The 14590-nt window shown below is 28.3% G+C and overlaps 1 protein-coding gene across 12 annotated transcripts; it reads right to left on the bottom strand.

The window, feature by feature from the left end:
- Positions 1-1578: 1578 nt before the first annotated feature.
- On the bottom strand, positions 1579-12648 carry LOC145189732 (uncharacterized). 12 transcript variants are annotated; one of them, XM_090089616.1, is made up of 17 exons: positions 8573-8696; positions 8335-8405; positions 7110-7319; positions 6123-6188; positions 5861-6050; positions 5590-5668; positions 5250-5450; positions 4798-4915; positions 4633-4676; positions 4346-4434; positions 4095-4178; positions 3891-3965; positions 3692-3763; positions 3278-3501; positions 2318-2982; positions 2022-2173; positions 1579-1929 (listed from the first exon to the last, which is right to left on the bottom strand). In XM_090089616.1, exons 2-17 carry the CDS (start codon positions 8401-8403, stop codon positions 1607-1609), a joined length of 2661 nt encoding a protein of 886 aa, XP_089945742.1. In that variant the 5' UTR covers positions 8404-8405; positions 8573-8696; the 3' UTR covers positions 1579-1606. The 12 variants fall into 12 exon arrangements, with proteins under 12 accessions (XP_089945742.1, XP_089945741.1, XP_089945743.1 ...); XM_090089615.1 differs by having other exon boundaries at positions 4346-4449; positions 8573-8671; XM_090089617.1 differs by having other exon boundaries at positions 4816-4915; positions 8573-8663.
- Between the last annotated feature and the right edge of the window lie 1942 nt (positions 12649-14590).

Raw genomic sequence — 14590 nt, 5'->3', positions numbered from 1 at the left:
TTAAATACAAAAAATGCTTTTGGGTGACCATTAAAAATGTTTGAAGTGAACGCAATAAGAAAAGTAATGACTATCATCTCTGGAAGCACTCTCTATTTTTTTTTTTTTTTGAAGCGGAACTCTAATGAAAATAGTATAAGATCATCAAACTCGATTTTAAAAATGTACTTTATAGTTATAGTATTTGTAAAAAACAAAATTGGATCAAAGAATCATATTTATTGCTGATCAGCAAATGTGGTTGTGACGGATCCAGATACTGAAATACAAGAGCTAGATGATTATAGCATGCAGATTTGTTTTAATACATCTGTTTTAAAACAAATCTGCATGCAAATTAGCTAAGGATTTCATATTATCCATAACACCATTGAAAACCGCATGCGAACAATGCTGCAAGTTGATAACGTACCTTCCACAGTCGCCATTATAGAGAATTGCTCTTAAAAAAATCGCATAGTTAGTTACTAAGAACTGTTTGATATTTATCCGAAATTTACTAGGTACAGCTGAAAAAATGATTAATGCAATTGCAGAAAAACTACCTGAAAAAAGTTGCCATAACAGATAAGCCGAACTATATATTTCGCGTGGAATCTTAATTGTTTAGTATACCCAGTAGAAAGGTGTCGGAAAAAAAAACCAGGTGTTTAAAAACACAATATTATTTCTTTTCTTTGTAGTTAAACTTCTTTTCAGTTAATTATGACAAAACGGTAACGAAAAAAGTGAAAATATAAATATCTATTTCTTAAAAACAAAAATACCCTCCCCCTTCCCTCTGATTTTAGTTTAGAAAGATGATATTCCTGAGGCGACCAAGCAAAGAATAAAAATAACATTGAAAGTTACATAGCGAAATTCTTTGAGCTCTCTATGCTTTCTTATGGTCAATATAAATAAAAATTTAAAAAAAGTTTCATATTAAGAATGCAAGCGTACGTTAAAAAGATTTTTAAAAGCTTCGGTAAATATTTTAAAAAGCATTAATAAATAAACCATTGTTTATGTTTTTCACTTTTCTGTACACCCTATATATATGCCGACCAATAGCATATTGATTACGCGCGTAAAAATAGAAATTTATATCCTTTCTAATAGTGGCAAAAATACACATAAATTACGCCTTTTTCCAATTTTAGATTAAAAAAAAATCTAGTTTGTTTCAAAAGCAGTCACAAGCAATAAAATTCTGATTCAAGTAATACTTGCGCTTAAAAACTTGCTATAGGTCGGTTATAAATACATTCTCCATCACGGAGAGAAGAGCAGAAGACCCGATGTTACCACCAATGTGAACTTTACTATACAATATTTAGCGAGAGCACCAAATGCTCAAATTCACTAGTGGTAACTTCAAGCAACTTCAAGCCTTCGTATTTATTTAAATAGCAATTATATTAAGATTTTTAAACCAGGAAGTTCATAGAAAAAATAACAAAAAAGAGATAGAGGAAGAGTGACAAAGAAAGGGTCACTCATTCAAGAACCACCTTCGGAAAGATTCACCTTAAGACTTTCTTTTTTTTTTTTTTTTTTTTTACGGCATCCGATTTTTAAAAAAGTATTAAAATAAAATTGCTGAAAAAAAACATTATTGACATCTTCATTTACTACTCACTGGTGACGGGCTTCTATAATAATCGCTACCGGAAAAATGTGTCGGGGACTTTTGTGACACTCTAAGCTTATAATACGGACTAGAGACGGTTTCTAAAGCAAGCTGAGCTTCAGCAGCAGATTTAAAAATTGCTAGTATTGTTGGTCGCTGGACAGATGTGTGCTGAGAGTTTGAGTTAGGCTGCTGAGAACTGCTGCTTTTTATCTTTAGGATTCGGGCACCTGCATTTTTTATCTCGTCAAAAATTGCGTCCGCATCTGAAGTAACTGTATCAGGGAAATCAAAAATCTCCAAGATGTGATTGACAGCTACAAAGAACAAAGTATTTTTGAGAAAAAAAGAAAAAAAAATTCAACATGCATATTAAATGCATAATAGATACATATATAATCAAACTCACTTTTCTGATCAGCTTCGCTACTATTTGAGTTGGGTCGACTTATCCGTATCTGTTGACTATTATGGTTTTGGAAACGTGATGAGCGCACCTTTTTATTATGAAGACCAGCAGGTCGTATTTGCTGATTATAAATAGGAGTAACGGTGGAAAATCTAGATAAAATATAGTGACAGATAGTTAATCCTAAACTTGATAATTTTCAATAAAACTCTGTAATCACCTTATGCGCTCAATGTTAATTGTTAAGAGTAGCAAATAAAACAAAGAATAGTTAGTACTCTTAGAGCTCAACTTACTGTGGACATTGCTGTATATACGAATACTTATTTGTATTTTCATCTTTCCGATAAAAGTCCGGCTTCTTAATTGTACTCTGCCCTCTGTGTGCACATACTGTTGGGCCAATATGAACATTATTGGGGTACGACAAAGAAGTGAGAACTTGGTTGTTTCCTGCTACCGAAAGATAGACAGGCTGCTTACCTACCATACCACACACAACTCGCGCAGGTTGATACACAGTTTGTCTATATGATTGCGATAGAGGTTTTCCCATAGGTGATGGTGTTGGACTATAAGCTTGTTGTTGAATAATATGGCCAGGAGGGGAAGCAGATGGAGAAGTTGTTTGGTTAAATATTTCAGGAGTGTCCACAATTTGACCATACTGATTTACATACCCAGCATAAGCAGCAGGTTGTCCTGATGGATAATATTGTATTGAACAACCAGGTTGCTGATAGACTCCATTAGGATTAGTTTGTATCAAATAGAGTTGCCTGTTGCTGGCTGTAAATTGTTGTGACACATTAGAAGGATCAGGACTAGATGGTGAAGAGACTTGCTGTGATGGATGTTTATTAGCATCGTCACCTTCAATTGACATATTAGATAATTGGTTAGTACAACTTTGATATGGCACTTGAGATGAAAGTAAAGCACCAGGAGTATCAACTAGTGGCTAAAATAATAAAACAAAAGATTTATTTCTCAAACCTTTTTTATAACTTAGCAAAGTGTAACAAACTATTTAGTTCAAAAGTTTCTCAACATTTTTTTTTTCTTTCTATTTTAACTAGCCAAAAGGTTGTTTAAATGAAAGTAAACAGATTTTTTTGAATCATTGATAGTTTAGTAAAATCAACCCCCATCAAAACAAATTTCCAAAGAATTTAAACTTCTTATCTGGTATGTAAATGGTAGTAAATCATAAAATCTATTTTAACTTTTTTTACTTAATGACAATTTTTTTTTACTTGAGTTGGAGTATAAACAATTTGTGTAGACTGCTGTGGTACCACATAATATTGCTGCAATTGACCATTTTGATTATTTGCTAAGTAGATAGGCACATAAGGTTGCTGAACAGAATGTTGCATGTAAACATTTGTTCCAGGATAAGTACTTCCAGGTGTCTGCTGAGGATATACGCCAGCCTGAAATATTGCAGGTGATCCATCAGCACCTATGATTGGCTGACCTGTAAAAAAAGTAAAAAAAGAAATTTATGATAGAGAGAACTTTTGAACAACAAAATTAAAAAAAAAATTTTACTTTTAGAGTGTGGTTTGCACTACTTAACCAATTAAACAGTTAAAAAACAACTTATTTAAACATAATTAAAGAACAACTCATTGAAAATTTTAACAGCAGATTAGTATAAAAATAACCTGTTTGAGGATTGATAGCAATGGTTCCACCAACTGGCAAAGTGGCAACATTAGATGCATTATAAGACTCTCCTTCAAAATAGAAAAGAAGTAAATAAAAACATAAATGTAATTTCAAAAATCTCATTAAAAAAAAAAAAAAAAAAAATTTCGGTGTAAAAATGACTAATGAGCAACAGGTTAGAAGGATAATGCTTACCATTATGCACATAAGCAGGCCCAGCGTAACTAAACTGATCTGTCAATGTCCCATTAATATTGGCATTTTGATATCCTGCAAGGTAGATTAAAAAAAACTTTTATCTAAAAAAAATTTTCCTATTTAACACATTAAAAGATTATTTTTTTGGACCAGTTTTAGAGAAACAGGACTTTGAAAAAGAAATAACTTAAAAAGAATAACCATAATGTGGCACTTGGTACAATTGTAAATGAGCAACATTTTTTCTGTCTTGAACACGCTTTGATGAACTAGCCTTCGTGTTTCCTTAAAGTATTTTCCAAACAATACATGATAAGTAACAAATAAAATTAAATCAAATAAATTACCAATGATAAGTTACGCTATGTATATTTATGCATTAAATCAGTTATAGATAAAAAAAAAAAAAAAAAAAGAGCAAATAAATAAGAAAACAAATTATTTTTACTAACCAAAAACAGCAGCCACAGCAGCAATAGCTGCTTCTTTTTCAGATTGAACGGATTCAGTTTGATAAGATTCATTAGATTGATTTGAAAGCCTTAAATTGTAAGAACTTTAGTGATTTATTTAAAAGTTTATTATGACAAAAGCATGATGAAAACACTCAAAAATCTTAAAAAAATCACCACCCCATATTCATTATAAATTCAAAGGTTTTTTTTGAAAATTGGTTTTTGTTTTTTTTAAATGTTCGTAGTTAAAAAAGGTCCTTCTTTTTTTCTCCATAAATAATTACCTTTCTTCAGCACTTGATATATCTTCTGGTGAATCCACAGAATTCTGAAGATAAGTATAAGAACATCAGTTGATTACTAAGGATTTAAAGATTTTTAAAAACTAGAACTATAGTTATGATGTTTTTTTTGTTAATAAAGCCACATAAATGTCATTTTACACTAACCCTAGCAGTAGTAACAACCTCTTCAGATGTTGATCGAATTAGGATTGCACGAGGTGTTGCAGAGAGCTCTTCATCTGTATATTCATGACTGCAATACATTTGGAAGCGAGTTTCTGGGCTAAATTAAAAAAAAGTACAGAAACTGATAAAATAAGTAATAAAAACATACATATTAAAGTAAGAGATTCTATTTAAGTTCATAAGGACTAAAGCTAGGAACTTTTTGTCATTTTTCAATTAAAGCTTTGATCTAATTTTATTTTAATTTAACAATGATATATTTTAATTTAATAATGATAGAGCATCATAGATTCACAGAAAATAAGTATTTAATAGAATTTTTTCACACTTTTTTTATAACTTTGTAATTGAATGTTTAAATAATAATAAAAAATTGTTAAAAGCAACTTTTACAACTTGCCATAGATAAAGAAAATGCTTTAAAAACTTACATTCTTGATGATGGTGTTTTACTGATAATTACACATTTCCCTGTTGAATCTACATTATGGTCAAGCCCAAAGTATGCTGCCACTCTATGTACAAGCATGCGATGATAGGAAGTCATGGGGGGATAACGAAAATAGGTTCGAGGAACATCATTTATGAACTCTGTAAACTCCTTTTCCAATTTTAAAAGCATCAGTCTGTCTCTGCAGGTTTTTAAATAAAATAACACTTAAGCTTAAAATAAAAATTGCACCAAGGGAAATTTATTGTAATTATACCAAGAATGTAAAACAAGTTAGAGAATCCTTTATTTTAAAAGAAATATGGAACTTTCATCTTTACCTCGGATTTTCCCTGAGGGTTTTAACCATAAACTCATGTAAATCAACACCAGTAGAGTCTTTATAATCAAGTGAGTTCTCTAAATATAAATTAATTTACTATATAAACAATTTAACTTTTCAAATAACTTTACTTTCTTCAATATTTATTACCAAACTACATTATGCGTAGACATAACAATAAACATAAAAGTAAGAGAAAAGCTAGAAAAAAAAAAAAAAAGACTTAGTGAGGTTTGCTTAGTAGCATTTAAAGAAAAAAAAATACTAGCCTCTGTTAAGTGAAGATGCAATTGAAGATGGTGAAGAATTGTAATCAGCATTAAGTTGTTTAGTCGGAGTAGAAATATGTTTAGTAGTTACTTTAGGTTGTTTGTCTTCAATATCAGCTGCATTCAAGGTAGATTGATTAGGATCTTGGCAATCTTTTAATGATAAATCCTCATTGTTACCATCATCAGACTAAATGAACACAATACGTTAAATTTCTAAATAAAAGGATCAAGAAAGAACTAAATTTACAACAAATCTTACTTTGTTACTTGATGGAGGTGTACTTGTAACTGTAGCACTTTTATTTTGAAGCTTAGGCGGATGTTTCTAAAAAGAAAATCATAAACCATTTTTATCTTGCTTCTAATAGAGTAATGAGACTACAAAAGTGCTTTTTATTAGGTTGTGTGTGTATGTATGTATATTCATAAGCAGTATCTTTGAGTCAAAAATCAGGGAAAAGTTAAGGAATTTTATGTTATCTTATGAAGAGAAAAAAAAACAAAAAAAAAACACCAAGTCATAAATTTTTATCAAATTAAATTATGGTCCTTTAAGGATTGTCATAAACACACCACAAGTAACAGGATATCAGTAAAATAGCATTTATTGATCAGAAAAAAACTTTTTTTGGATAATTTAATTATCTGAAAAAGTAATAGCTCCTACATTTTCTTTCAAAAATAAAATGAATTTACTTTAATACTGATCTGCTTTTAACAAAAGTTCCAAAAAATTTTTTATTCCAAATTCTGAATTTAGTAACAAGTTTAAAATATGAATATAAACATAAGCCAAACAAAATAGCAAACTTTATGCGTTTCTCTGTTTTAGTTGCAAAGAATTTTAATTTTGTACTTTTTAGTCATTTTCTGATCAAAACACAAAATACTTTGAGCTTCAATTTAAATCACAATTTATTATTCAGCTTTTGTTTTTAGTAGACTGAAGGTTTACTACTCTGTTACAAATCTGAAATTGTTTTTAGAAACATCTAAAATCCACACACAAAAAAATGACCAAACAAACATACTGGAATAACAAATAATTACCAGCTGCTTAAGTAAAAGTATTTAAAAAAATTACCATTATTTTAAACAATTTATGTTTAATTATGACATTTGTTCTATATATTTCAAGCTATTTAGTAATATAAATATTTGTTGATGATTGTCATGTAACAAACTTTGATCAAAGGTAATATTATCTTATAAGTGCATATTTAAGATAAACTAAACTTTGAGAAACCTCAGAGGTGGTCATTGGTCTTGAAGAGGTGGCTTTTACAGATGAATTCAAAGTGTAGCTGTTACTAGTATTTTGAAGTGATTTCAATTTTGATAAACACGTGCTGTTTATGACCACTTGATTTTCATTTTCTAAATGATTCAATTTAGAAGTAAACACTGGTGCCTGAGCAAGTGTAGCCATTGACTTCTGTTTGGAGATTGGTTCAATCTAAAGCATAGTTTGCAAATTAGTGACAAAGAGAAGGCAAAAATTTTTTTAAAAATCTTAAAAAAGTCATGAAAAATAACAACAACTTTTTCACTATAAGCATAAAATTATTCATGTATTTATTCATGTATTATTTTCAATTTTTCTTTATTACAAAATCTACCTTTATTTCTGAAGTTGAAGTGTTTTTTAATAAATTTCAAAGATTAAATTTTTAAAATGAAGATAAAGCAGATTACAGAAAAGCATATCAATGGCAATATGAGGGTATTGCATCTTTAGTTTACAGACCCTACATATTACTTAAAATCTAATATTTTTTTTTAAGAAAAGAGAATGACTTAAATTATTATTAATATAAAGTTAGAACAATTGCTGAAATTCTTCATAAAGTTAATGCAGTCAGTGTAGTTTTTAAACCTATCATAATTTAAAAGGATACTTAAATCTTTTTACATTTTTTTAAAACTTTTTTGAAAGATACTTAAAACTTTTTTGAAAGATACTTAAAACTTTTTACTTTTTTTTTTAAATGATTTTCAAAACCTAACTCTTACAGGATAATTTTGCAAAAAAAAAAAAACAAAAACAAAAAGTCATTTTCGATAGGGTAGTTACACTCATAAAGAAAGTCAAAAAGTAGTTCTTAGCATCTAATATAAATTGTATGGTGACTCTATTGAAAAATTGCCTGTTGGCAACCAGTTCTATGATGAATTATTAATGATCTAGCATTTTGAACATTTCTAGAAGCTTTCAAAAAGAAAGCATGCCTCAAGAAGTAAAATTAATTATATACTTCCCCTTGAACTATGAGGATAATATTTCAAAATCTACTATGTAAAACAAAAACTATTAGTATTTAAGTATTTTATTTTTATTTCTTTGGTGTTAAATAAAAAACAAATAAGTTAAAAAATTATATAAATCAAATAAAAAAGATTTAAAAATAGATTTAACAAGTTTAATAATAATAGTTTGTAAACTTTTCCTTGGTTGCAATTACTAGATATACCTTTTGATTGTCATCTAAAAACTGCCCAATACAGGATGTCAAGTCAGGAGAGGAGATTTTTAACTGCATGACTGGGTTAAAGATCAATGAAAATAACAAAAAAACAGATTGCAACTTTAGAGAGCAGTACAAATTGTTTAGCATAAAGCTGCCTGCTCACATTTTTTCTCTCACAATCTTAAAATGAAATCATGTATTGCTGAAACATAAAAACCCACTTTTGAGGCTATTAACTCACTTTTCTTTTTCTCTCCCTCCCTTTTTAATATCCTAATTAACAACTTAAAAGCACTAACTCCAATACAAGAACAACCAATCACCAAACAGCTGAAAAAAGAATATACACTAAAGATGCATATGGTTCTTTTAAAAAGAAAACCCTCTCAGAGCCTTAACGTGAAAAAATACATTCAATGTTTTAGTTTTTTTTTTTAACATTACTTATAAATGAGAAAAAAGCAGCAAGAAGGAGAGAGCCAGCAGCTGTTAATCTAAAGAAATTGTTGCACCTGCTTACATACTCTATAGTTTGATGGTTTAGAAAACCTCAATGTTCTTGTTAAATAATAAACAGTCATAAACATTTAATTTTTTTTTTTAAGGTTGTAAAATGAAATTCATTAAAGAAATTACCAATTTAATATTGGACATGCCAAGATAGAGTAAATGTTAAAGCATAAAACTAAAAAGATTATTTTAGAAAAAGAAAGTTTTTTTACTTATAAGTTATGATTTTTTGCAGAAAAAAATTTGAAAAATTTTGAGGATTATATACATAACCATATGGTTGTATGTATTTACATTTTACACATGGTTACATATTTTATTTCTTTACCTTTATCTAACAAAAACCATTTCCTAAAACAAGCAGCTTTTTAGAAATAAACTTTATAAATTTTATGCATGAGTACCTATTTTAAATATAACTACATAATATACATGTGATAAGTACAATTATTCAGCATCACAAAAAATGTTTTGAGGGAAATTATTAAGATGCAAATTTTTTTGTAACCTATCAGTTATCATTCAAAAGAATCTAGTACATAAAAAAAAAATAGATAGTGTAAAACTAACAAAACTAAAGCAAAAAAAATAAAAAATAAAAAATAAAAAAATAGATAACATGAGAATTTGTAATTATTTATCACACTTAAATTAAAAAAAAAAAAAAGTGCCATTAGTTGAGCAAGAAAAAAAGTTAGAAAAATGAAGCAAAGGTCTTTTAATATATCAATAAAAGACACACAAGCAATCTCTCTCTGTATGAATTAAAACAAATAAAAAAAAAAAAAAAAAATAGAATTAAAGAAATAACTTATTGCAATTGAACCTTAATGGGACAAATGTAATTCCTATATGTATAAGCTATTTATTAGTACATAGAGAAAATAGACATTTAATTAAAAGCTAGTGTATATACCCTGGAGTATAATAGGGAAAAAAATGCTAAAGTTAGAACAAAAAACCTGATTTGTGCAAGATATATAAACTAATTAAAATAAAACTAGAAGTTCCTCAATGAATCTCAAAAATTTAAACAAAAAATAAAAATTGTGTTTTTAAGAACAAAATTTTGATATTTACTAGAGGAATGTCAGTCATTTATTTTTAAGACAAAAGCTTTTAATCTCTGTAACTGTGTTTTATGTCAGAATGAAATTGATTATTACCAATATTCAAAACAATCTTCATAATCTTTGTGTTCTCTGAAGTTAAGTTATAAATCTTAAAAAACTAGAAACCAAAAAACTTAATGACATATTAATCTATTACTTGAAAGTTCAATTTAATACAAATTTGTCTATTTTCTTATAGCCCAAGGTGATTTTTTTTTTAAATAGACTTAAATTATTTTTAAACTTTTCATAGCTTATCACCCATTTTGAACTCATCTTCTAGAATAAGTTTTTTGTTTTTGTTGTTTTAGTTTTAAAATTTAGAGAAAAAATTAAAACAAATTAAAATAACAAATACGATTAAAAAAAAATTGTTGAGTTAAGAATAAAGAGAGAAATAAAAAGAATTGTTGAGTTAAGAACAAAGAGAAAATTTTTATGAGAAAATAAATTTAATCATATTTAAAAGATATGTTCTTGGAACATACCTTTAAATATATATTAACAATCTAATAATTAACTTTTACAACCAACTTAAACTGATTCAAAAGCTGTTAAGCACTCTAGGCTATCAAATACCAAAAGAGATAAAAATTGACTGTTGATTATAACCAAATTGGATATAAATGGCATATAAAAATATAAGGCACTGTAGGCTATCAAATACCAAAAGAGATATAAATATAAACTGACTTCAGGAATTGAATTAAAGCAGAATCGCAAAAAAGACATAAGTTGATCAGATTAATTGTTAACAAGACCTAAATTTAGAAATTTCTATAATGTAAAATTGTTATAAACTACTAACACAATACTTTTTTATAACTTTTTGTCCTAAACATAAAATATTTTACAAAAAACTTTTGGTTATATTTATAAGTATATACTTTAGCTGGTTTATTTCTATACTAAAAAGCTTTTAAAACAATTTTGACCAGTACTACTTCTCAAGCAACATGAAACTAATAAAATCATTTCCTTTCATCATTTATAATATATAAAACTAAACATTTATAATATACAAAACTAAATATTTATCTACAGACATTTACTTTGTCTAACTTGTACCAATAACAGAACCTGTCAACATTAGAAGTATTTACTTAGTGTATATAACATTGGACTGCTAACTTCTTATATTTATCTACAAGTCGATTGTAAGAAAACATAATTACACAAGATAAACATGAATATACTTCATAACAACTGTATCTTGAGAGATATGCTAATTTTGCATTATTTTATGTTTATCTAATGTTATATTAAGGTAGTTTTTCTGAAAAAAAATTATCTTAATGCTAGTAATAGAAAAAAAAAAAATAATAATAATAAAAAAACAGACAAATAACTAACCCTGCAAACTAATACCAATTGAAAATAACACAATTTGATAGTAAAAGCATGTAGTTTTTTTCAAACCTGCAACCGGTAGGCTAAAACTACATAGAGTAACACTAAGGATCTTACAACACTTTTGACCTTATAAGGAATGTAATTCTCATTGAAAATTTCACATAATCATTTTCTTTACTACCTGTATTGTTGAAGGGCAAATTATGAAACAAGCGTACCTGTATGTCATTTAATGAAGTTACATCTGGTAAAGAGAGGTAGGAACTTGTAAACTTCAAAAGATTTTCGAGTAAGATCCCAGAGGTAAAGTACAGCCGGTGTGGTGTTTAGTTAAGTTTCGGAACTCTTCGAAAATCGAGTTCAGGCAAGAGAGTCAATGGTTATTCAAATTTCGAAAACAAGAGCTTCGGCGATTCCGGTAATCAGTAAGGCCAGGCATTAGATTTTTGCAAATTACATTTTAATAGTTATTATTGCAGCTGTATAAAACGCACTGAAAATAAAATTCAATACCATACTACAAAAAAAGCAGAACTTTAAGCCATGTTGTTGCTACATTAATCCAATTACTAGAATTTGTTCTAGGTTGTCTGTGACCTTTGAATTCAAAGGTGAAACCTATAAATAACAAACTTTTAAGATAACGTTTTATATATAATAAGTATCTCAAGCAATAGGTGCAAAAGGATGAACTAGGGTCAGAGTTTTGAATTTGCTTTGACAGTTGAAAAATAATTTATTTTCATCTTGATTTCTTTTCTTTCAACAATGCTTCAACCCTTTTTAGCCATGCCAACACTAAGTGTACTCGGTGCGTTACGTTTCGTTCGGATATTGGCTCATATGAAAATTGGAATTTATAGGTTAATTTTTAATTTGAAGTAAAAGAACTAATTTGAATTCCTTCTAAAATCTTCAATAAAAGGTTTAAGTTTGTACTAAATAAGCTTCAGACAAGTAAACAAATAGCAGCTGGAACCAATAGCATAATACGCATAAGAAACAATTAATAATTTTATGGGACATTGATGAAGCATTTCATTTCGTGGAATTTTCCCTCAGCTGCCTTTTACCTTAAGACAACTTAATGAAATGTGCAATTCGTTTTAGATGAAAACTTTTCTCAAACTTAGTTCGTTTAGATAAAACTTTATCAGAGGCGATTTTTGCTCTAATTGAACCACAAGCTTTGATTTAAGGACACTAACTGAATGTGAGAACATTGTTAAACTCCAATACTTTAAAGTTTAAACTTTGCAGTAAATCACTCTAAATCTCTTAACGTCACTCTAAATCTCTTAACGTCACTCTAAATCTCTTAAATTTTGACAAAGCTTGAAATAGGCTTAGCAATTTTTAAATTTTACTGATTTTTAAACTTTTATAATTTTTAATAATTTTTTAACTTTTATAATTTAAAATTCATTAGCTATAAAATTATACTTTCGTTATTTATTTTTACCAAACTGTTGAGTTTTACCAAATTCATATCTGTTTTTTCTACTACTGATCAAGTTTGACACTGTGCCAGTCAGCATTCTTTACCGGTAGTGTTTAATACCTAATAGCGCCTTTACAACAATCACAAACTTGGTCTGCAAAATATAAAAAAAGCGTTTATTTATGAGCTTACATCCCAGGCTAAATGTGTTGGCTTACATGCCAGACTTAAGGTGTAGCTGGTTTTAAAATTATCTCGTATATAGCATTAAAAAAGTTCTCTTAACATATAAAAGGTCCAGTAACCATAATTCCTTGGTACGCCACTACCGTTTGCATTTTTCAAGACAATCCCTTTTTTTTTTTACTAGAAGGAGAACAATCCCATTTTTGAATCTCATTAAATTTTAAGATACTTTTCATTCTTAATTCCATTTTCCTTTCATTAATGAAATTAATTTCTAACCCTGTTCATGAGAATATGCTGTTATCAGAAAGTGATATGCTCCGAAATATTATGCAACAGCCATTTAAGGTTTTAATTGGCATTGAAAAGGGAAAAATAAAGGGACAAAAGAACTCCATTTTTATAATATGGCAACAACTGTTTATTATATTAATAATTAAGTTTAATAAGTTTATATCTTTTTTCATATATTTAAATCAAACAAAAAAGTTTATATGACCAAGAAAATTCTTTTCTACTTTTCAAAAATAAGATAAAAATAAAAGACGTTTAAAGAAAGTTAAAGAAGTTTACAAATAAAAATTAAAGAAGTTTAAAGAATAACACGTTAAATATATACTTGTAACTTATTGTTACTTGTATCTACTTGTTACTTGTAACTACTTGTTACTTGCAATACGTTTTATAATACTTTATAATAGTTTGTTCATTTTCCTAGGATTACTCTGTATGTTTAGCATTTTAAGTTTAGTAAGTTTAATATAGTATAAGTAATTAAGTATAGTCCACGCTGATTTTACTGTTGAGTACTAGATAGTATGTATGTATATTACAACGATACCCAGCAAGCACACAACGTTGAAACAACGTTGAAACAACGTTGTGTGCTTGCTGGGTATCGTTATAATATACATACATAGGAAGTTATTTAAAGGGATCTTTTGATGGTGTAAAAACATAAAACAAAAATCGGGAATTATCAGAAGTAATTCTTTAAGGCCCGGTAGTTCGAAATGATTCTGAAGTGTTTTTTTAAGCAGAAACGAGGAAGCAATTTCTGTAAGTTAATTATTTTATAGTCAGCTCAAGGTAGAAACCAGTTGATGAGCTTTGAAATGAAAGAAACCACCAACTACACCAAAGGAATGCTGAATCACTCTACGTTAAAGCGGGTTCAAAACAAAAAGTAAAAGGCCATACAAATTCTTAATGGCGTTTTAATACCAAAAAAAAACAAACATTAAAACTGAAACAAACGACACTGTTCTTACACGTTTAACATCCATAAATTGACTTCAGATAAATTGTTTTATTTATTTATGATGAAACAGTTGCCAGGAAAAGGCCTGATAATGTGGCAACAGTAATCGCCTACTAAATGTTGTGACAAAATAACAAATCCATTTTCTCTCTCTCTCTCTCTTTTTTATTTTAAGATCACATTACCTAAAGTTTTAAGTAATTACTTTTCATATCTCCCAAAAGTGTGACCGGCTTAGGCCTTCTAAACAAAAGGCAAACGTTGAAAAGCCTGCTATTTGTTTACTCCACTTTTGTGTAGTGAGAAAAATCCCACGCCTGTACAATCTAGTGAATGTAATAGGAACAGACTTCAAGGCATTTACTGTTTTGTGGAACCACTATTTAAAGCAATTTG

Source organism: Hydra viridissima, unplaced genomic scaffold, assembly GCF_058129835.1.
Source record: "Hydra viridissima isolate aposymbiotic clone 2 unplaced genomic scaffold, HvirCarnegie_v1 scaffold_6, whole genome shotgun sequence".
Lineage (NCBI taxonomy): Eukaryota > Metazoa > Cnidaria > Hydrozoa > Anthoathecata > Hydridae > Hydra > Hydra viridissima.
Note: the sequence above shows the minus strand (reverse complement) of the source record. Positions and strands in the feature narration are given on the sequence as shown.

Excerpts from the sequence above, each read along its gene's own strand:
- LOC145189732 (XM_090089613.1), bottom strand. The coding sequence starts at position 8,478 with ATGCTAAACAATTTGTACTGCTCTCTAAAGTTGCAATCTGTTTTTTTG. Across the intron at positions 3,966-4,094 it reads GTACCAAGTGCCACATTATG|GATATCAAAATGCCAATATT; the intron begins GTTATTCTTTTT and ends TCTACCTTGCAG. Across the intron at positions 2,983-3,277 it reads TTGTTTATACTCCAACTCAA|CCACTAGTTGATACTCCTGG; the intron begins GTAAAAAAAAAT and ends TTATTATTTTAG.